General features: G+C 35.9%; 1 protein-coding gene across 5 annotated transcripts in view; it reads right to left on the reverse strand.

The window, feature by feature from the left end:
- Positions 1 to 10,863: 10,863 nt before the first annotated feature.
- The window catches only part of SWC2 (DNA binding protein SWC2), a 37,558-nt gene continuing 24,620 nt past the window's right edge, over positions 10,864 to 23,801 (reverse strand). For all 5 annotated transcript variants that reach the window (XM_088851819.1, XM_020662744.2, XM_088851821.1 and 2 more), the window contains 3 exons: positions 14,477 to 14,519; positions 13,511 to 13,576; positions 10,864 to 11,379 (listed from right to left, as the gene is read on the reverse strand). In XM_088851819.1, the coding sequence (XP_088707945.1) occupies positions 11,223 to 11,379; positions 13,511 to 13,576; positions 14,477 to 14,519 (266 nt within the window). In that variant the 3' untranslated portion in view covers positions 10,864 to 11,222. The remainder of the gene's footprint in view (positions 11,380 to 13,510; positions 13,577 to 14,476; positions 14,520 to 23,801) is intronic.

A 23,801-nucleotide genomic window follows, 5' to 3' on the forward strand; every position in this document is an offset into this window, starting at 1 on the left:
TATGTATGGAGGGGTTGGTGGCAATATGTATCAAAGAGAATCAGTTGTTGAAGAAATTGTTTCTAGGTTACCTAGGAGTGCCAGTATTGCAGGTCATGGTCGTAAAGACCCATTTCTCTCAAAGCCTAATTCGCAACAGATGACCCTAAAAGGCATAGTTAAGGAGATATGTTGGAAAATGGTTCTACGATAAAGGGATTCCCTTTAATGCAGCCAATAGCCCATATTTTCCACCTATAGTCAGTGCAATCCAGAGAGTCGGGCCCGGGGTAAAACCCACGACGGCATATGAGCTCAGTGGGCCAATATTAGATGAAGAGGTGGAGGAAGTTAAAAAGTGAATTGAAGAATATAAACAGAGTTGGCCAAGGACAGACATTACTCTCATGAGTGATGGTTGGTTGAATAAAGTTAGCAAAAAGGAGTTTTTAAACTTCTTGGCCTATTCTCCAAAAGGTACAGCTTTTTTATCTAGCAAAGACGTATTAGGGACGAAGAAGGATGCAAACTTCTACGTACGACTATATAATCAGATAGTGGAGGAGGTGGGAGATAAGCATGTAGTCCAGTTTATTACAGACAATGCGCGTGCATGTGTTTCTGCGGGCAGCAAGTTGATGGATAAGAGGAAGCATCTAGTATAGACCCCGTGTGCTGCACACAGCATCGATCTTATGTTAGAGGAGATCAGTGAGATCAAAATTGTGAAGGAGACTCTACAGGAAGCAAGGTTGGTGTCGAGATTTATATACAACCACTCTAAAATTTTATTTCTGTTTAGAGAACACTCTAAGAAAAAAGAGATAATCAGGCCTGCCATAACCCGCTTTGCGACCGATTATTTAGCTGTGGACTCCATTCGAGAATCTGAAGGTGCATTAAAGAGATTGTTTACCTGTGAAGAGTGGTTAAATGACCGCCTCTCGAAGTCCAGTACCGGTATAAAAGTGGACAACATAGTCTCAAATAGGCGGCTCTGATCTCGATGTGCCAGTGTTGTAGAGGCCACTACCCCTTTGGTCACGGTGTTAAGAATGGTAGATGCTGACAAGAAAGCTACAATGGGTATCCTTTATGAAGGTATTGAGAGGACGAAATCAGCTATTGGGGAGAAGTGTAATTTTGCTAGCAAAGTGATCGAGATTATAGAAAGGAGGTGGAACACCAAATTTGGACGTAACCCAAAATTTTTCTATTTGACACCTGAACAACCCCACAAGATTATGGAAGGGGTCAGATACATTATTGCAAGGTTGGAGAGAAGCCATCGAAACCAAGTAGCAGCAATACAAGAGGTATTATTTAATATTTGGATAAGAACTTCATTGAGTTGTTATATTTGTGAGGAATAATGCACTAAAATGTACTATATTTGTTTTAGCTTGCTCTATATAGGGATGCTATAGGATCATTCGTAACTAGACTTGCCAGAAATTCTCGAACTATGATGGATCCAGATTATCCCCTCACTAATATTTTGTTCATTCATATATTTAATCTTATGAATTGTTCTTGCCCTTACAATGCTTTTTACATTTAATCCAGTTGAATGGTGGGAGATATATGGTACTGATGCACCTCACCTAAAGAGGATAACAATCAAGGTGCTCTCCCAAACATGTTCTGCTACTGGCTGTGAGCGCAACTGGAATACGTTCCAATGGTTGCACACTACTAGGAGGAATTGACGCGCTTCTGAGAAGCTTCATAAACTAGTCTACGTTCATTATAATTTAAACCTCAGAGATCGATAAATAAGAAGGAAGCTTGAAGACTATGGGCCGATAGACTTAGACACAATATTTGTCACAGACACAGCAGACCAATGGGTAGTAGAAGAGGAGGAGCCAGTGTTGCACAAGAGAGCGTTCCTTGAGGCTATCGGTGATGAAGATCTTGAAGAAAGTGATGAGCAGCATGAAAGAGCAAGCAGCCAGCCAACGTATCCACAATTCGTCGGAGATGTCGGTGATATTGCACCTAATGAGGGAGAGTGGGAAGGGGGTCTAAGAGAAAATGAGAGAGATGATGATTCTGAGGCCACCCTATCCCAGCCATATTATTCACATATCGAGTCCCAACAGCAACAGTGTAGGGATGAGCACGACAGTGCAGGTGAGCATGAAGGATGGACAAGCTTCAGGGATTTTGGATTGGGAACACAACAAAACACTAACACTTAGGGATTTGGGAATAGTCAGACGCCTGCTAATATCGATGATTCATTTTTAGATCGAATCAATGAATTGTCAAACGAATTCAATCAATGGCACCAGCGTGACCAAGAAGAACAACAACGTCGTCTATCATTTTATTTTTAGATCGTATGTTACTAATTTTATGCTTTATTGTAGTCCATGTATGTTGATATACTTATTCCATGATAATTCTATGTTTATCCTTTTGTGTGATGTAAATTAAATACTGAATGGCGTTTCATGCAGGGAAAGAACATATCAATATTCGCATATTCATTCAAAAACATGAAAATTCTTAATGGAGTACCCTCATTTCTTATTGAATTCCTAAAAAACAATATTTATAATGAATTTTAATAATTTTTTCGGATTTTTTTGAAGCTTTATTCTGACCGATTCACCCGATTCCCGATCCGGATCGCCGATTCGTCGATCCGGATCGGTTTTTTGGGTGCCCGATCCGAGTCACCGATCCGTTTTTTAAACCATTGAGTGGAACAAAAGAACTCCAATGGGTTTGGTCCATATGGTCTGAAATTGGCAAATGATGTTTGTCGAGACTCAGACTAGGCTTAATGAGCTAGGAATGTCAAGTTACAAAATCCTAAATATTTGGTCATAGAGCACAACCGATGAGGTCATTCCTAAATACTTGGTCATTCCTTGATGAGGTCAGAGTTGCCCAGGGTAGTGAACCAAGAGATTATGTGATTGTTGTGTATGTAAGGACGAGGGCCAAAGCCTCATCTTGAATTATGTATATGCATATGATAGCCATATAGGGAAAACAAATTACCATTGAGGGTGTTAAGTGTAAATGTATCAGAGATAACCTCCATATACATCATAAAGTTGTATGTGTATAGGTCTGTGTGACATTCTACTTGTCCCTAGGGGAACCTGTAATCCATAGGCTATGATTGTGTTCTCTTACTCATTGACTGACTTTGGTAGCCTAATCATGAACCCTTGCGATGGTCTATGAGTCATGAAAATCACTGGATTTTAAGGAAATAAGTGTGGATTATAGTTCTTAGTACAAGATGGAGTGCTTCAACAAAATTGATAATTTATTAACATAGTCGGATCTAAATCCCATCAAATTAATATATAACTAATTAATTTGATCTTAAATGATTTTTAGAGTAATAGAATGAATTTTTAGAAGTCTCTGGACATTTTGTTTTCTCAAAGTGGATTTATAAATTGTCTAAAATTGAATTTTCAATGTTTTAATATTCAAAGAGAAAAATAAAATAATTACCTTTTTTAAAAAATTATTTTGTATCTTTTACAAATTATAAAATATATGGGGGCTCATCATGGGCTATGGGGCTCACCATAATAGCACATATGGGAAGTGCATGGGGTCCACATAGGGGCCTCTTGAAAGGCATATCCCTCTTTGTGCATGACTTTCCTTAATTATGATGAGACCATCAAGGCACTCAATCAATTGAAGCAAACTAAAAAAATTTTGATAATTAAAAAGATTTGATTTTCAAAGAAAGCGCGTATAAGAAAAAAATATAAAAATAAAATGAATGTATAATATATTTTTATATATTATTTATTTAATAGAATTAAGTTAATGAAGCTGAAAGATAAGGTTCTAGTACCTTCCTTTTTAATCATGATGATTTATCTAATGATTGTAAGTTAATATCTCTCACCCCACATGTCTCTTATGATTACCGGTCCGGATCTATTATCCATAAAGATGATTAACCCTAGAAACCCTACCCTTGAGGTAAAATCTATAAATACCCTCTTATGGGGACCCTTTTCTCCACACATCTCATCTCTCTCTCTCTCTCTCTCTCTGATCTCTCATCTCTCTAGCCTCCTTTAGAAAATATTTTGAGAAAGAGAAAAAAAAGCCACACCGGGAGAAAAGAGGGCCACGCCCCAATCCCTAGGAGTTAGGGAAATACAAGGGCATTGAGACCTCTTTAGCTTGGGATTTATTCCACTATTGGTCTTTGATTTGAAAGGGTTGGTAGCCTAAGGTTTCCCATACTTTCAAGATCTAAGACAGACCTTGATCATGTGCATCATCGAAGGAGAAAACCCAGAGGGGTGTGCAAAGTCCAGTTGAGGTAATCTTTTGACAATTTACTTTATGCTTTGCAGTCTTGTGCTTTCTTGTTCCCAATAGTATTATGTAACTTTTGTTTATTGAAAAAATAAATTTTATTAGTGGCAGCAATTGAGAACCTCTTTTGTATTCCATTCTTGTTTATTTTAATGTATTTGGGCTTTTGTAAGTGTTCTAGCCAGTAGAAAAGAGAAAATTAAAAACCTCATATATCGTGCTAGTTTACTCTATCCAACTTTCAACTACGATGCGGGGGCTGGCCAACCAGCCCCAAGAAGCGCCCTAACTGTCAACCAAATTGAATTCTAGTAGAGCATGTTATATGCCCCAAGGAGGCCCCTAATTGTGATCCAAATTTGAATTATGATGACACGGGTCACATGCCCCAAGGAGGCCCATGATTGTAGGAGCAAAAAAACAAAAATCCTCGGTTGCCCCTTGATACGCTAGACATAATCTACCCCTCTTCTAAAGGTCCCATTGATGCTGGTAACAGAAAATAAAGTTAGATGAGGCCTTTACTGTGATTTAAAAGATAGCACGTGTGATTTTCTTTTCTGAATGTCAGGCTTCTCACTCCTCTCAAAGGCGCAACATTCGAGGGGAAAAGTTGTTTGTACGCATTTTTAATATACCACGCCCCCATGCGAATAACAAAGGAGACGGTTGCAATCGTGGTTCTCAAGCACCAAATACAGCCAAAAAGTCGTGGAAGCACATAATAGCCCCCTTTTTTAAAGCTTATTTAGGCACCCAAAATAGCAGGGCTCCCATTTTCTATGGCCGGGGACCTCCCAATAAAAACTGCCTTTGCAGCTCCAAACTGCCATGGAGCATGTAATAAGGCCCGTGTCTTGAAGAGCCCTTAAATGATCTCATTTTGGCCCAAGAAAGAGCACAAAGGTTAGGCCTATTACCCAAAAGACACTCCCCAAATTTCAACTCAATCAGGCCTTGCAATAGGAAGAAACGAGGAAGTTGAGACAAAGGACTACCGTACACCACGGGTGTACGGGTGGACAAAGGAAAGAATATAGTAAAACTTCCAAAATTTGACCTTGGACCATTCTAAGCCCTATTTTTTTGGAAAAAGGATGCTTTTATACCATTCCAAATTTTAAAGCTAGTTACCAAAAATAGTAAAATCCGGCAACACTTCCTCAAAATTAGGCAAATTTTGCACCCTTGAATCTCTTAATCCACAAGTTAGATCGAGCTAAACTTTGGATTTGTCATGCTCCTCGACAAGCACGTTCTTTTGGTACAGGCACATTATCGTTGGTCGGATTGAAGAAATCCGAGAGAGAAGTTCACAAGTTTCGACGTTTGTGCAAAAACCTGTTTTTGTGACCTCTCCGAGCTTCTTTAGTCATAACTAGAAATTCAACCGTCATCTTAAGCTCAAAATTTTGTGTTTTTTGATCGTGACTCAATTCCTTCGCGTTGGCATAAGAAAATTCGTGTTCGGAGTCTAGATCGACGGACATCTAAGGCTTGCAAGTGGGCACAAGTTTGTGCAATAGATATTTTGGGTTCCCAGCAACTTACCGGAGTCATAACTTGACCGATTGGAGGTCTTTTCTCATATTTTTTTATGCAACATGACCATACGAGATCCCCTTCGATATGAGACCCATAAATCCCTAATAAAACCCTGTATTTCTAAAGAAATCAATCAAATAGTGTTGAAGAAGATTTCCATGAAAACCATAAAACCCAAAACAACCAAAACTCCACTAAATCTTCATGGTTACATGCAAAATACATATCAAAATGATCATGGTGGTGTGATCTATGTTTTCCCAGTGATAGAACAGGCAACACCAAATAGTTAAAAAACAAAGGCCCCATACCATTTGGTTGAGAAGAGGTCGTCTTTGAGGGACCTAATCGTCAATTTTGGACATTGTTCATGTTATTTTTTTTGTCGATTTTTTATTTACCCAAATTTCATTGTATTTATCATCTTTTTTCCTTTCACCCAATTCCCCCATGTTTTGAGGATCCGCCCATGTTTATGGGGGAGCTCTATATAAATCCCCACCACGCATGTAACTTGGATGACTCATTTTGCTTTGAAATTAATGAAAATCTGTCATCTCGAAAGAGGAGAGAGAACATTTTTGTGCAAAAGATGTCATACCCTTACCCCAAATCTAACCCTAGGTTAACGATTCCTAAGTTAGCCTAACCCAACCCTAACCCACCTTAGTTAAGTCTATACACTTAACCAAGGTCTTCTAAATTCTAATCCTAACCTAAGCTTAAAAAAAAGGTTTTAGGGCTTTGGTTTGATGCAGCCTCTAAAGCTCACTCAACTCTTTTTTTCGTCCTGCCTTTCATCTCAGGAAAAGTCTCCTTTCCTATATAACTTCGACTTGGTTCCTTGCACCCTTCTCTCTTCTCCTTCTGCAATGTGCACTTCATAGTTGTCAATGCTAGTGTAGCACTCAAAGCACTCGCTCGGGGTCTTGCTCGTTGGCTACACAAGCTAGACTGTAAGTCCACTTGGGGACCTGCACCTCTAAAATCTATTTCTGAAAGCTTTTTGTTTTGTTTTGTTTATGGATGATGGTGTACATCGACTTCTAAAAAAGATTCAATCTTTGAATGTTTCAAACGGTTTCATAACTTGATTCAAAGCAATCTACTACTTCACACAAATCCGAAGAAGTTATCACAAACGAGCTACATGCAGGGAAACTTGCATGTGCGGTCCTGGCTAGGGTTTCCTTTTGTATCTAATAACCATGCTTCCGCTTGCCACTGGCGTACCTCTCCTAACTATTGCCCACTTTTTGGTGAAAAGAACCCTATTTAGGGAGTGAAATAGGGAACCTGAGATCCGATGAGAACAATTAGTCAAAGGAGCGGAGCTTAGAGCGCGGGGCGATAAGCACTCTATCAACAACAAGAGGTTGTTCACATCAACTTGAAGGAAGTAGCACACCATACAGGGTTGTTCTCCTTTGTCAACGACATGAGGAGTTGACAAACAAAGTCAATCCCCCTTTGGAAATATTAGCACCTCGCCTGTGGTTGCATTAGTGAAATTCATATACCTTTAATCTCAAAAATCACTCTAGCAACGAGCAACCTCTGCCATAGAAGCGATTGCTTTGATGTGCCAAACTACACAAGCCAGTGGCTTTGCTTGTTGCCTTCACTGGACTGGACTTTAAGGTGGCCTTCTTTATGTAAGGGAGGAACATAGGAATCATAGGAATCAATTTGCAATAGATGTTGTGAAGGAATTATACTTGCGGCAGTTAGGTTTTCTGATGTTTGCAGAAAGTTGGAGATGGTAAGAATATGAGGTGTTTATGATGCAAGCAAAGGCGCTTCTGCTTTCTCTTGCTTACAAGCAAAGGAGGAATCAATTTGCCTTTAGTGCCACTAGCAAGATCAAATAAAGCGCATCACTATGTTGGTGGTGCATACTTAATAAATAACTATGCTATTATAGAAGAAGGCCAGCGAGCCCGGATCTAACTGTACTTGTTCTTAGTCTAGTCGTCGATCTAATATGATGAGGAACAAACTGGACTAGGAGATGATGAGAGAGTAGATCTTGCCTGGAGAAAGCTTCTTCTGTGCAGCAAAGTATCTTCTGGCAACATTATCAATCTTCACAAATCTACACCGAACGCAAGTAGTGCCTCCATGTCCTCATGGAATTTTTGAAGTCCCATTGCCTTAAATGGGCATGGATCCACCAAAAGAAGATCTGAAATGAAAATTGAGCGATTGACAAGCAAGGTAGCCAAAGGATTCGAGTGAAGGCACTTGAGGCCCTCCGGATGGATGGGCCAAAACAAAACGACATGAATACAAATAAGAGAGCCAATTACTAAAATAAAGCACACATCCTAGAAGTATGAACTTCAAAGCTTTGCTGAGAGAGAATTTTTTAATTGGAAGAGAAGGCTTCAGATTCACTCCTAAGCATAAGCGGTCGAAGGTAGCAAGACAGTCTAAGCAACAGTCCAGTAGGGGCAGGTCAATGCGAAGGAGAAGGGGGCCAAGCAAAGACTTCTCTTACCGATCAAGCTATTGATGTTTTAGTATAAAAGATGGAATTGATTGCCCGGCGCCTTCTGACCACCCTTCATCCATTTGTCTTTCAAAGTTGATCCTTGCTGCAGCAAAAGGATTCAATGTCCCCCAACCCCATGCTATGGTTCCCTGCGGTCCGAACCCACTGCCACATTATGTTAGGGAGCAGGGCGATAATAGCTTCTCTGCATCCCAAAGCTCACTGCTCTCTTAGGCACGCAACACTAAGTAATCTAAGCCAACCCACATTACTAACCAACGGTGGATAATCATCTTTCTTAAAGGTACTAAATACAACTCCATGAATGAGCAAAATAAAGGTTATGTTAATAATAAAGATATTTGAGGAAACCGCTAAAAAAAGATTGAACATGTGGGAGGTGGAGGGATCCGAAGAAATTCAGCTTTCATTTCCCCCATCTGGAGTACTGAGTTACTTACACCACACCTTGATACCCTACCATACACCATCCCCCATATCCTACCATACTCCATACCCCATACCCTACCATACTCCATACCTCATACCCTATCATACTCCCTATCTTACACCATGTTGTACTCCATACTCCAACCTATCCTAACCTAGCCCACTTAACCTAACCCACTTAACCCCTAGCCCCCTATTTACCTTAGGTTAGCCCATAAGGAAGCTCTTCCAAGGCAGCACTCGGGCGGGCTTAGACCCATCAGACCCGGCCAGCGGACTCCTTCGGGGTGCTTCGGTTAAACACCGAGCACCTTTATTTTTGTCGTCCATACCCCATATAGGGGAGGTGTCGCTCAAATTCCACCGGATTTCGGTTAGCCCCTCCCTTCCCTATTTTCTTATGCCCCAAATCAAACCAACTCACACGACTTAGACCTAGTCGATGCACTCAAGCCCCCATGCCCCCAATCCACTCCAGCCTACATGACCCCCTCTCAACCCATTCACACCTCCCAAACCCATAGTCTCTAAGCCCAGTTGGCTACCTCAAACCCACATGCCTCATTTGACTTGACTCACTAGAACCCTTCTCAATTACCTCGTAAATTTAAATTTTGTTGGTTTGCCAATCGTTTCGCACGCCTTATCCATCAACATATCGCACCATGGGGTCACACCGTATGCAAGCGCAAATATGCACATGTGACGCAAGGCTGCGAATGGCTAGCTGACCAGCAGTTCCAATGCTGGAAGCCTTACAATGACTTGAAAATCTATTCCACCTATATATACAATTTATAGTTCCAAGAATAGTGCACATCAAACGGATCTATAAACTCTTGAAAATGGATGGCCTAGATGATATGTGTTACAATATGTAGAAGACTTTGAATCCCTTGATACCCAGCCATCAATATGTGTTACAATATGTACAAGACTTAGAATCCCTCCATACCCAGCCATCTCGAAGTCGAGACGATCAAATGAGAGTTTTCCAATATTGGAAATAGTTTTTCTGCTGCCTTTTTGAGGTTCACCTTACTTCTACCTTATATAAACTTTGGCAATAGATTAAACAATGAAAATAGAAACTAACGGCTTTTATATATGAAAAGATGTCCGATACTTTTAAAAATAGGATACTATAGTATATAAACGATGTATGAGACTTTCGAATAGTAGGATATTATAGTTTTCAATTATCCCATGCTTCTCTCTGTTTTCTAGTGTTATCAGGATCGCGCCGGCTACTAAATCAATGAGGCATCTAGTCTAGCCAAATATGTTTGACCACTAGTCGAACTAGTTTAATTAGATTTTAAAAATATCAAGGAAAAATGCGGTTAATAATTAAAAAATATATAAATATATTATAAAAACAGTTGCGTATTTTATTTGACCAATCGAACTGGTCAAAAGTGACTTGTCGGTTCAACAATTATTGGTCAAATATTGGCTTTGACCAATATTTTACCAAATCCAATTTTTACTTTGGACCAGATCTGTCAAAACACCGTTAGCGATCCAACCAATCGGACCATCGGCTGGCTATTTTTCTCTTTTCCTAATATTTCCATTATTTGTTTAAATTGTTTTGATTCACTTTTCCTTTTTGCCATTCTTACTGCTGGCCGTAGCTATTACAGAAAAAAAATGGCCCACCCTGAACCATTGTTTTCTCAACATTAGATAATACCATGACATGGCATCAATTGTATTTTGCTATGATTCTCTAGCCCCCAATTACTCACCAATATTCATTCTTTAGAACCTTTTATTTCACGCTTTTTTTTTCTCAAACTCTCATTCTCTCTATCCTGTTCTCTGCTCGAAGAACCAGTCAAATATCCCCCTCTCTCTCTCTCACACACACACACACATGCATGTTTCTTTACTTGCAAGCAAGTTGGACATGAATTTTCCAATGACATTCATTTATAGGGGACCGAAGGAACACGCGCTACTGTGTAGCACTTGCTTTGCGTGCAGCAGTCCATAAAAGAGTCAAAACTTTTTTTTTGCATTAACTCCACAAATTTGAAGTTCATCATTAGGAGCAAAGAACACATGGACACAACCTATAAGCACAATGGAATCACCCAAGAATTGAATACCAATCTCAATCTGCAAATAATTCTGGCTTCCTTTTCATCTCTCCAGTGAACTAAAAACAAAGGAGGAAGGAAAACCAAAAAGTATTACTGGAATCAACTGGACTAATGGAATATTTTACAACAATAAATTATCACTGCAACAAACCAAGAAAAAAACAAAAAGGAGTGGAACCCAGAAGAAGCATGGAATAAACAGGACTTGGGATATTTTACAGCGACAAAATCATATTCACTACCTAACTCAGGAACGTCGAAATAACTAATGATCTATTTTTAATATACTTGATATTTTTATCTAGATCAAGGACCATTCGAGCTCATATGGTTCAGAAAATATATTGCCTTCTATAATCTAGGTGTTGGTTTCGATTTTCCATACAGGACCTTTTTCGCTTCATTGAAAAGCCCTCCCCTGAAATCAGAGCAAACAAGGAGCCCATGTCTGGTCTTTCCTTTTCTCTCTCACTCACCTCTTTATAAAACCTGCAAAGTTTCAATTAACCAAAAGTGAGACAAATAATTATCTTCGTTTCCAGCCTATCGTGTTATTTTATAAAGGCAAATGATTAAATGAGACGCCTTCATTAAGAATCTGGCTCATTGGGGTTTTGAGATGTGATCTGTTAAACAAAGGATCACAATAAAAAATGTCTAACCGAATGAGGCAACCATTAATATGGTTACAATATTCAATGAGTAAAATGTTGAGCATTTGCAATTCATGTCACTACAATATCATGCCAGCACAGAGAAAATAAGTTGTGCCAGAAATTATCTATATATATATATTAATTCAGTTGTATAAAACCGAGGCTCTAAACAATCAAATTAGAGCCTACCTTCAAATAGTATCGAGAAGTATGGTTTTAATACTGGAAATTTTTGTGATAACCTTAAATTATATTTTCATCTTTAGTTATAAAATTTAAAGCTTCAAAAACAGTGCAGAACGAGCAGATCTATGCAAACTTGAGAATCCTGAAAATTGACGGTCCAAAAATGCGTTACAAGAGGCACTATTTCCAAAACTTGAAATCCATTTTTTTTATCATGTCCATGCATCTTGATGTCGAGATGATCAATTTGAGGATATTTGGGCATGAAAACAACCTCTTCTAGTGAAATTTTTGAGGTGGGCACTAATCTGATTATTTAGAGCCTCGACCCCATATAAACTTTTTCCTATATCAAGTTTTGGAAATAGTGCGTCATGTAACGTATTTTTGGACCGTCAATTTTCAAGATTTTCAAGTTTTCATAGATCTGCTGGATCTGCACTATTTTTTAAGCTTTAAATTTTATAATTAAAGATGCAAATATATTTTAAGGCTATCACAAAGATTTCTAGTATTGAAACTATATTTCTTGACGCTATGTTAAGGTGCACGTTACTTTGATTGTATATATATGTATATATGTATATATATACATATATATATATATGTATATATATATATATATATATATATACATATATATATATATATATATATATATATATATATATATATGATTTCATGCAATGGTTGTATAGTAATATGATGCAACAACATTCAAAAACCATGTTATGGACATTTGTTTGATCCAATTTTTAAAATATACACTCTTTTCATTGTAATGAACAATCACAAAAAAGAAAAATTTGAAAACACAACCTACAAAGTAATTTTTTAGCCCAATTAACATAGTTCATTTTGGTGAGATGCTTAAATCTAGACCTTAGAAGGATATTTTCATTTCCAATTTTTTTGGATGGCTTTATTATCTTTAGATGAATAATGCTCAAAAAGAAGAAAATGATTGAATTTATAAAGGCTAAGATATTGAAATTCACCAAATGAATGGTCTAGATTCGTTTTTGGAGGGGACTCATTTCGACCATATCTAGGGTTCAAATTGAACTTTTGTTTTTTGAGGCTTGATTATTGAGATGAAGAGAGTGTGTATGTAAAATTTTGGGTCATACAAATATCACAAACATGGTTTTCTAGAACTGTCGTTGCATGAAATCACTGCACATATATCTATCTATATATATATATATATATATGCATTTGTCCAGAGTTAATAACCCCTCAAAATACAAAGGTTAATACTAGAAGGGGTTGTGATGGGTGTATTTATCAAAATGATCATTACCTTTTTGTTAAAAAATTATTTCAATAGGTAACTTAACCATTAAACAAGGGCAAATTTGAAATTTTTACAAGAGCGCAATCGCATTTTGGAAGTTAGTGTCCTGGAACTTTATTTGTAGAATGCCCTTGTCGTGTAGTAAAAATTTCAGTTTTACCCCTTATAGAGATAACAAAAGTACCTCTTGCCTTGTAGTGATATTTACAAAATTACCCTTACTTAATGATGAATATATCACAAAAAGTAACTTTTTAAAAAAAATGAACTACAAAGTTAGTAAATCCACCCTTCACAACTCATTCTATCATTAACTTTTGGAATTTGCAGGGTTGTGAACTTTAGATTATCCCACAAATATATATATATATATATATATATATATATCCCTTCAATCATTCGATTCATTGAATGGATCATACCAATAAATGAATATCATCGAGATAATAGCAGTTTCCAGGTTGGTTCAATGTAGATTTACCGTTCTCGAATGATTTTGAAGGCTTCCTTTGTTGCATAAAGTAATCCAGTCTTTGGGTCACGATACCTGCATTATTAATACAGAAAACCAATAAAGATCATTTCCTTTTTCTATTTTAGCTTAAATGAATCAATAAGAACATTTCACTAACTAAATAACCCATTTTCACGTTCTAGAATTGTACTAGTAGGCTTGTAAAAATTGCGTTAATTGAAGAGGTCAGGTGGCCTTTGCTCCCCTGTACTACTTATGATAGCTGAGGACGGTCTCTAGGCAGAGGTGGTCAGGGTGGCAGGTGCCACGAAGTGACATCTATAGTTCCATTCTCATCAGGTCCCAAGTTTAACATTCAAACTTAGCAAAAAAAGAAACTTATGATAACTGAGGATAGGAGGAAAAAAAGAAAAGACATTTCATAGACAATTTCTGAAGGGGAAAGCCATAGAATCCATGGATGCAAGTCAATGTATTTGCTTTTCAAAGTTGAATCCAACAAGCTTTTCCAGTTTAACATCTAATATGTCTACTCCAAATATGTTTGAGCTCATCATGGTATTCCCATTTCTAAAAACACAGTTACATGAAGTAGATTTTTCATTTCATTTACACTACGATCTCAGGGTACTGATATCCATAAATACCACAGCCAGGTCATAAGTCGCACAATTTGTGGGAAGTGTAGCATATATAATGAGATTCTTTTACAATTTCATAGGCTATGAACAAAGGCAGTAGTTCCACATTGTGCCTCAAGAAAGTATACTCCTTCACTTCTCTCTTAGAAATGAAAATCAATAGCTTAGCAATTTAGTGAAGAACATTACAATAAACAAAGATAATCAAATATTAAGCGCTTAACAATTTTTCGAAGAATATAAAAAATAAAAACCCATTTTCCTAAGAATCCAAATAAATATTAAAAACATGGTAGCCTCTCATAATATTTGCAAAACCCAAGGGACTTACTTAGCTGGCATTGACGTAATTGCACAGACAGCTGGTTCAGCATCTGCAAAAAACACCAAGAGTGCATTAAGATAACGGTATTTATAATTGTGATTCGAGCCTGCACCTATAGGTCCGATCAGAATAATTCATTATAAAGTGGCAAATAACTATGCAAATTGAAAAACACAATATAGTTTGCAACTACCATGGCAAATCAAATCTGAAGTGCAATGAAGAGATTATTCATCCTCAGTCGGAAAGATGCCAACATATGCGCAAAAACTGACATATTAGTAGCTCATGTGGCAAAAAATCATATGGCCAAAGAATTACACTACGAAGTTAATAATATATGATATAAATGCAATGATCGCCCTTTTTGGAGAGAATGATTAGTACTATTGTCCGTAAACTACCTCATTGGATCTTGCGTTATTTTGCCTCTAGCAACCATAAGCCTCAATGTCAAGTTTAATTTAAGGACAAAGTTATGGTCAGTATGCATTTTAGTGTACATCTTGCCTCCGATCATGTGGCCAAAAAGGAATTACAATACGAAGTTAATAATATATGATATAAATGCAATGGTCGCCCTTTTTGGAGACTGATAAATACTATTGTCAATAAACTACCTCATTGGATCTTGAGTTATTTTGCCTCTAGCAATAGAAACCATAAGCCTCAATATCAAGTTTCCAATTTAAGGACAAAGTTATGGTCCACATGCATTTTAGTGTGCATCTTGCCTCCTATTATATATAGGGTAAGATTTGTATAAGGTGCCATCCTTATACTATAGAAGTAAGGCGCACCTTTAAAATTTTCTTGGAGATATAGTTCCCGTGTCGGAAACTTTATGATGGCTTGAAAATCTATTTTTATCCTTAGTTATGAAATTTAAAAGTTTAAAAATAGCACCGATTGAGTAGATCTATAAATATTTCAAAATCTTAAAAGTAGACGGTTTAGATAACTTGTGACAAGATTCACTATTTCTAGGACTTGAAATTCTTCAAGGTTGAGATGATTAATTGGAGGATTCTCCAATGTTGGAACACTCACTTCTAGAGGATTTTTGTGGTGCACCCTACTTCGATAGTATATTGTTGCAACCTTATATAAACATTTTCCACAAAAATATGGTGAGATTGATATAAGGTATCAACATGTTTGTGGAGGTAAAAAATACACGTGGAAACCGCCACGGACCATGCGCTATCTGTTGTGGCTCCGTTCAATAAACTGCCACGGGGGGCGAAACACTGTTCAAAATCGCCTATAGGCGTTTTTAAGTGTTTTCCTATATATGTATATATATATATATATATATATATGGGAAAAGCAGAGGTTAGCCTATTAGCTAACGTTGCAGTGTTAGCCCAACGACTCAGATTGAATTTGGGCCTATCCAATAGTCACGAATGTATTTCGTATTTGAGTTTTAATATTTTTTTTACAAATCCAAATGACTTGAAATTATGAGAGTATTATTTAAAAACAAGAGAATCTAATAAAATATCAAAAAAGTAATTCACAAAATATAAATTCACCAAAATACCTCTGCAAACTTTGCAGGGGTATTTTGGTCAATTTATATTTTACGAATTATGTTTCAATATTTTTATTAAGTGCACCTTGATGAGAAGAATAGACGCCTAAAATTTCATGTGATTTGGATTTATAGAAAAAACATTAAAATTATATTACGAAATGAGGCCGTGACCGTTAGATTGGCCTAGAATGTTGGGCTAACGTTGTACTTGTTAGCTAGTGGGCTAACCTTAGCTTTTCCATATGTATGTATGTATATATATATATATATAGGAAAAAGTTTATACAAGGTTGTAACCTTAAAATGTAGAAGTAACGATGGGCCTAAAAAATCTTTCAGAAAAGGTTGTTTTAATGTTGAAAAATGCCCTAATTGATCATCTCGACATTGAGATGTATGAATATGGAAAAAAGAAGATTTTAAGTCCCAGCGAAAGTGCATATTGCAACACACTATCTTGAACGTCCATTTTCAAGATTTTCATATGTTTATAGATCTACTTGATTTTAACCATTTTTGGAGTTTAAAATTTTATAATTAGATATGAAAATAGATTTTAAGATAATTCTAATAACATTTTACACCAAAATTACATGTCATGATAAAATTTGGAGGTGCACCTTAATTGGATTGTTTAAGGTTGCAGCCTTGTAGAAACCACACCCATATATATATATATATATATATATATATATATACTCCCCTTGTGTTTAATTAATGATTTTCTCTTATTATGCAAATTAAATTGATACTTTGTTTAAAGTTTAGAAATACTACTTATATAAATTGGTTTGTCATTGATATATCTCCTTTCTTATTTCTTATCTGTCTAATTGTTTATGTACTCGTAAAATTTGTATATTGAATATTTTTAATAGTTGCTTAAAATACTTGCTTAAAATAGCTGCTCAAATTAGGTCCTGGTTGTCTTGGTATCAGAGCCATATAGATTTTACAGTGGTGAACTGTAGTTGAAAATACTGTTCTAAAGGCTAAAAGCTTAACAAAATTTATCATTCAAGATAAGTCTAAGAATTGAAACTAAAAGTCGTCGTGACCCGTACTGCCGAAAAAAGGCCAGGAAGAGCCGCTGAAAAGGCATAGGGACTGTTTCCGATTGACTCAAGTATTCAACCGTTATCTTGAAATGGCAAATTTTATTAAAACTCTATCCAATAGAACAACATCTTCATCAAACAGTACATTACGAGTAAAAAATAAGGAAGAAATAATTATAGATAATATTAAAAAACAGATACAAAATTGGAATATACCAAAAGTTCCTATAACTGATATTTATAAGAAAGGTACATTTGAATTTAAGTCTAGTTATGCTATTAAAACTATAGAGCAAAATATATCTATTACAAACGAACAAGAAAGTTTCCAACTTCTATCTGAAAGAATGATTCATAATCATAAATCCAAAGAATATAAATATTTACATATAGGACTCATACAGATAGCAATAAAACCATTAACCCGACTAGGTTTAAACAATTCTGTTTTGTTATGTTTGAGAGATAGTCGCCATAACAAATTCTCAGATTCTCTATTAGGAATAATCGAATCTAGCCTTTGTAATGGACCCATATACTTTAACTGTTTCCCAAATTTCTCTGTTTCTTTAACAGACCCTAATCTTTTAAAGGTTCTTACCTTAAATATAAAAACCCAAGGGTTTGATATGAACCCTGGTTCACAAAATAGCATTAGTATATAGAATATGTTATAAAATTATGAATACCTTATGTCCTAATGCCCTTCAGATGGATACAAAAGGACAGACAATATTTTTCCAGACCAATATGGAAAAATCTAATACAGTTATACCTAAATCCATAAGTTGGTCTCAAATAATTCTTCCTGAAAATTGGTCTCTACATAGTGAAAATCAACAATCTAGAACTCCAATCAATAGAGAACCATATCAGATCATAGAATATCCTGATAGAGACATAGAAATACAGTTTAACTCCAATAGGCGAACCAGAATAAATCTGATAGAAGGCTCTATACGAACCCCATCTAGGATCACTATACCTTCTAGACATTCTACATCGTCTATATCTCAACGACCCATATTAGAAGGATTAACAAGAACAAACAGCAATATCCATAAACCAGTTTATAAAATGTATGAACCAAGTTCATCTGATAATGAACCAACACCTTCAGATTTGGATTTTAATATTCTTACCCTTCAGAAAGAAGAAAAATTTAAAATAGATATAGAAGCTCTTAAGAATAACTATCTTTCTGAGGAAATCAGAGAAATTCGTGACTGGTATCTAGCTGAATTCCTGCAAGAATTATTAAATGCTCTTCATAAAAGATATAATAAGTTTGTAAAGAAAAATAAACAAAATATAGGGTTTTTCGATTGGCTTAGGCCTACATTAAGAGAGAAGGATATTCCAATCCCAGACTTGGGCCTTAATGCCATAGAAAATCAATATCAAACCTTTCATACTACTGAAGGAGAAGAAATATATAGTATCTACCCTCCTGAGAAAAGTCTGCAGTTGAAAGGGGCATTAAAAGAAAAACCTGAAACCAAAGCCTCTCTGTATAAAATAATCCCAAAGGAAAATGATCATCATACTCATAAAATAGATGCTATACTCTCTTTATACACTAGGAGAATTGTCTGCGGAAATATGCGCAGAAGGTTTAGCTCTGTGTACAGATCTATAATTAAAGAGAATTAGATAAGCAGAGAATGACAGGCAAGAAGGAATTGTGGCAAGGTAGGGCATTACAAAAATAAAAGCCTAATAAAAAAAAAAATCAATGCCTTACAAATAGAAGAAAATATCGGAGATCAGCTATATCAAATATTACAAATAGAAGAAGAATCTGATGATAGATCAATAAGTTCCAATACAGAACCTCTTGCTGGTGAAATAGAAGATAAAAATCTAATATTCAGTAGTTCTGACTCAGAAGAAGAAAATGATAACCGCTTCTGCAATACACTCTCCAAGGAAGAGAATTTGATTATAAAAATAATAGATAAAATAACAGATCCAGAAGCAAAAAGAGAAGCCTTAATCCAATATATTCAAATAGCTAAAACAAATAAAAAAACTCCTCCTCTTGTCCGAACTCAAGAAGAGTATAGCTTTGCAAGAATTCTTAAGAGAATTGATAACAAAAACAATGATAAAAAAGAACCATCAATCGCCGAACTAAAACATGAAATAAATGAGGTCCGAAATGAATTAATAACTCTGAAAAGTAGAATACAAGTTTTAGAATTAGCATCCAACCTACAAAATACTCCGAAAAATACAGATGAAGAATTAGAATTCGATAATATCATAAACAATTATAAAAGACCTTTATCTCCTATAAATGAGAAACCAGAATCCTCTAATACTATACAGGATGGTAATTATGTAAACCTACTTGATAAAATAATCACACAGAAATGGTTTTACATTAGTGAGGATAATAGTTCATAAAGAATATAGTTTTCAAACCTTAACACTAATAGATTCAAGAGCAGACCTAAATTGCATAAACGAGGGATTAGTCCCCACAAAGTATTTTAGTAAAACAACCCAAATATTAAATACAGCAGAGGGAAGTAAATTAATCATAAACTACAAATTATCCAATACTGTAGTTTGTAATAATGGAAATTGTTTTGAAATGCCATTCATTATGGTAAAAGGATTAAGTCAGTCTGTAATCCTTGGAACTCCATTCCTGAATCTGTTATACCCATTAAAAATAGATAGTTCAAGGATTGAAGCCAATATAGAAGGTCACAATGTAAAATTTGAATTCGTGGATTAAACCAAGAATCCGAGAAGTAAATAGTATGAAACAAACCATATCCGATAAAGAAAAATTTCTGTGTCACCTAAAAGAAGAATTAAAATACAAAAAAATCGAAGAAAAGCTTTCTATACCTGAGAATAAAAAGCTTATTGAAGAAATTAAAAGAAAAATAGAAAGTGAAATTTGTGCAGAATTACCGAGTGCCTTTTGGAATAGAAAAAAACATATTGTAAAACTACCATATGAAGAAGATTTCCATGAAAATAAGATACCTACAAAAGCAAGACCAATACAAATGAATCCTCGACTGTTAGAAATATGCAAAAAGGAAATTGATGATCTGTTACAGAAACAGCTTATCAGGAAAAGTTCTTCTCCATTGAGCTACTCAGCATTTTACGTTGAAAAGACCTCTGAAAAGCAAAGGGGGCTCCTCGATTGGTAATAAATTATAAACCCCTTAATAAAGTTCTTAAATGGATAAGGTATCCTATCCCCAATAAAAAAGATTTGCTAGACAGACTTGTTAATGCCTGCATTTTCCCCAAATTCGATTTAAAATCAGGATACTGGCAGATCCAGATTGCTGAACAAGATAAATATAAAACTGCATTTAATGTTCCTTTTGGACAATACGAATGGAATATTATGCCCTTTGGACTAAAAAATGTTCCTTCTGAATTTCAAAATATTATGAACGATATTTTTAATCCTTATATGAAATTCATGATTGTTTATATAGATGATGTCCTAATATTCTCTGAAAACATTGAACAACATTTCAAACACATAAATGTTTTCATTAAAGCTATAAAGGCTGCAGGACTGGTAGTATCGGTCAAAAAGATTAGCCTCTGCCAAACAAAAATAAGATTCCTAAGTCATAATATCTTTCAAGGAAGTATAGTTCCAATTGACAGAGCAATAGAATTTGCCGATAAATTCCCAGATATTATTTTAGACAAAACTGAACCCCAAAGATTTTTGGGATGCCTTAATTATATTGCTGATTTTTATAAAAATCTGGCCATTGATGCTAAACCTTTATTTCAAAGGTTGAAAAATAATCCACCAAAGTGGACGGACGAGCATAACTTGGCTGTGAAGAAAATAAAAGTTAAGGCTAAGGAGTTGCCTTGCCTTACACTCTCTAATCCTAATGCATTTAAGATAATTGAATGTGATGCTTCTGAGATAGGATTAAGAGGAATTTTGAAACAAAAGATTTCAAAAAAAGAACAATTAGTTCGTTTCACCTCACGAGCTTGGAACCAAACACAGCAAAATTATTCTACGGTTAAAAAGGAAGTTTTAGCAATTGTACATTGCGTTCCCAAGTACCAAAGTGATCTTTTAAACCAGAAATTTCTCATACGAACTGATTGTAAAGCCGCAAAAGACATTCTGAATAAAGATGTCAAAAATCTTGTGTCAAAACAGATTTTTGCAAGATGGCAAGCAATATTATCATCATTTGAATTCGAAATCGAACATACAAAAGGAAATACTGTCTTCCTGACTTTTTAACCTGTGAATTTTTGCAGGGGGGACAGAGACAGGGACAGGGATAGGGACAAGAGAATAATACCGAATAAAGGGAAAGAAAAAATGGAAATAGTTCCATCATCAGAAAAGCCCTTAGTATCTTCTCCTGTAGCTCCACCAAATCAATTAATAAAGAGGCAAGCTCAAGAAATAGTATTCTCTCCTGAGCCAATATCAATAACAAATACCTCAGGAGGAGAAAAATCCAGATTTACGGAGACCACTTTTATAGTTGAAATAATAATAGATGATATTCATCTAGACAAAAGTTCGGATGAAATAGCAAATATCTACCTAAATAATCAATTACATCCCTCTAATAATAATAAGACCAGAGAATGGTATGAGGCCATCCTCTTAGAAACCGGATCAATAACATTGGTCCATTTTTATAAGAAAAATACAAATATAGTTGCATACTCCAAGTTCCAGATCCGAAAAATAATATCATAAAAGGACTGGGGCATGGATCCAATAAAAACAAAGAGATTACAGGCAGAAGGTTCAATAACAAATACTTTAGATATGCTGAATATGTTGCTGCATGGCATAAAGTTTTTTCCCTCCATAATACTAATAATTCCCATATGTGGTTCCTTCAAATAAAAATACAAGTGATAGAAGGATTCCCTAATTGGTTCAAGAACTAGTTCCAAATATGGGGATCAGGAACCGAAATACTACCCCCAATAATACACGCCTCTCAAAGAAAATTTGCTGAATTTAACAATAATAACACCCAAATAGATCTTCATATGCTGAATTTAACAATAATAACACCCAAATAGATCTTCATATGTATTTTATGGCATTTTACCAAATACCATGGATCATGAAATGGTCCTATAATATATTAGATAATTATACATATGATTGGGAATATATACCTAAATTGGGAAAACAAGTATACATAAAATGGTGGGATGTATACGAGAATAAGGCTATTGAACCAGATAACATAAAGATGAAGAAAATTCCTATTCCAACACCAGAGGCAAAAGTCAGCAATATGGCTGACTATATAAACAAAATGCGACAACAAAATCCATCAACCACCAAGGACGAATTGAAGAAAAAACTGCTACAATTATTTGATAAAGAGGAAGAAGCTATGTTCACATCAACACAGAATGAAGAAGATTACGCTCAAGAAAACAAAGATTGTGGACTTTCACAACCACAACCCGATTTTTCCTAAGCTCGAATATGACTATCATAGATTGAGCCAAAAGATGCCAACAAAAAAAGATAGAAGCTGCCAAAAGGACCGCCATCTTCAAATACAACCAAAATACACTATTACCAGATACCGTCGACAACTTTAAGTTCCCTCAAGTCACTGTGCTGCCGACAGATGTTGCCAAAATACACTATTGCAGGATGCTGTCGACAACCCAAGACACTGTTCACTAATAATACTGCTAATCACTGTTCACCTTTTCGTCACTTCAAGTCACTGTGCAACCTTTACTGTATTTGCTTTTTGTCACCTCGAGCTACTGTGCCACCGACGAATCTTCTGAGCTGGCGTCCATAATCATGAAGCCAAGTTAGTAATTATTCAGGTCCGTGGCTTATAAAAGGAGGAAGACGGGTAAAAGCAGGGCATTCTGAGTGCTCTCCCTCAGTAGCCTTCTTCTCTCCCTTACTCTGCTCTGAAGATCTTTCTCTCCCTCCTACTTCTTTGCCCAAAGAAGCTCTCTCCTCTTAAGACTCTCTTGAAGCACTTCTCCTCTCTCTTCCGAGCTCTGCTCTACTTTTTCTCTCTGTTGTTGCTCTTTATGCTCCTCTGCTCCTCAAGGTACTCAAGATCATCTCTTTTTTCTCTCTAAGCTCTGAAGTTCTCCCCTCCACTCTGAAGCTCTGCCCTATGCTCTGCTAAAACTCTATGTAAGCTCTCTCATCTCTCTGCTGTTGCTTTCTCTGTAACCCAGCTCCCTGCTCTCTGTTCTTAAGATACTCGCTGCTCTTCTTACTCTCTACTCTCTACTACTTAAGCTCTTACTCTTTGCTACTTGCTGCTCCCTGCTACCCAAGTTTTCTTTTCTCTTTATCTCCTGTTCTTAGTAAGCTTAAGTCTCAGCACCATTCTACCCACTAAATCTCTCTGTAAGTCTCTGTTCTCTGGTATTATCAACTATCTCCCGTTACTATCTCACTCTCCCTCTACTCTTCACTATTTTCTATCTTTTTCTCTACAGTATATCGAGTGGTGTATCTAGCCACACCGAGTTCTCTTTGAGTGATTGTAAGGATTTGTATATGTGTGATTGTAATTTAAACATTCTACCGAGCTACTGCCTAGAGGAGGGGAAAATATTCTCTAGTTATTGCAAGTGTTTAATGTAAGTCTTTCCCCTTGTGTTTAATTAATGATTTTCTCTTATTATGCAAATTAAATTGATATTTTGTTTAAAGTTTAGAAATACTACTTATATAAATTGGTTTGTCATTGAT

This window comes from Amborella trichopoda, chromosome 11 (genome assembly GCF_054954075.1).
Source record: "Amborella trichopoda isolate Santa Cruz 75 chromosome 11, AtrichopodaSantaCruz75HAP2 v2.0, whole genome shotgun sequence".
Lineage (NCBI taxonomy): Eukaryota > Viridiplantae > Streptophyta > Magnoliopsida > Amborellales > Amborellaceae > Amborella > Amborella trichopoda.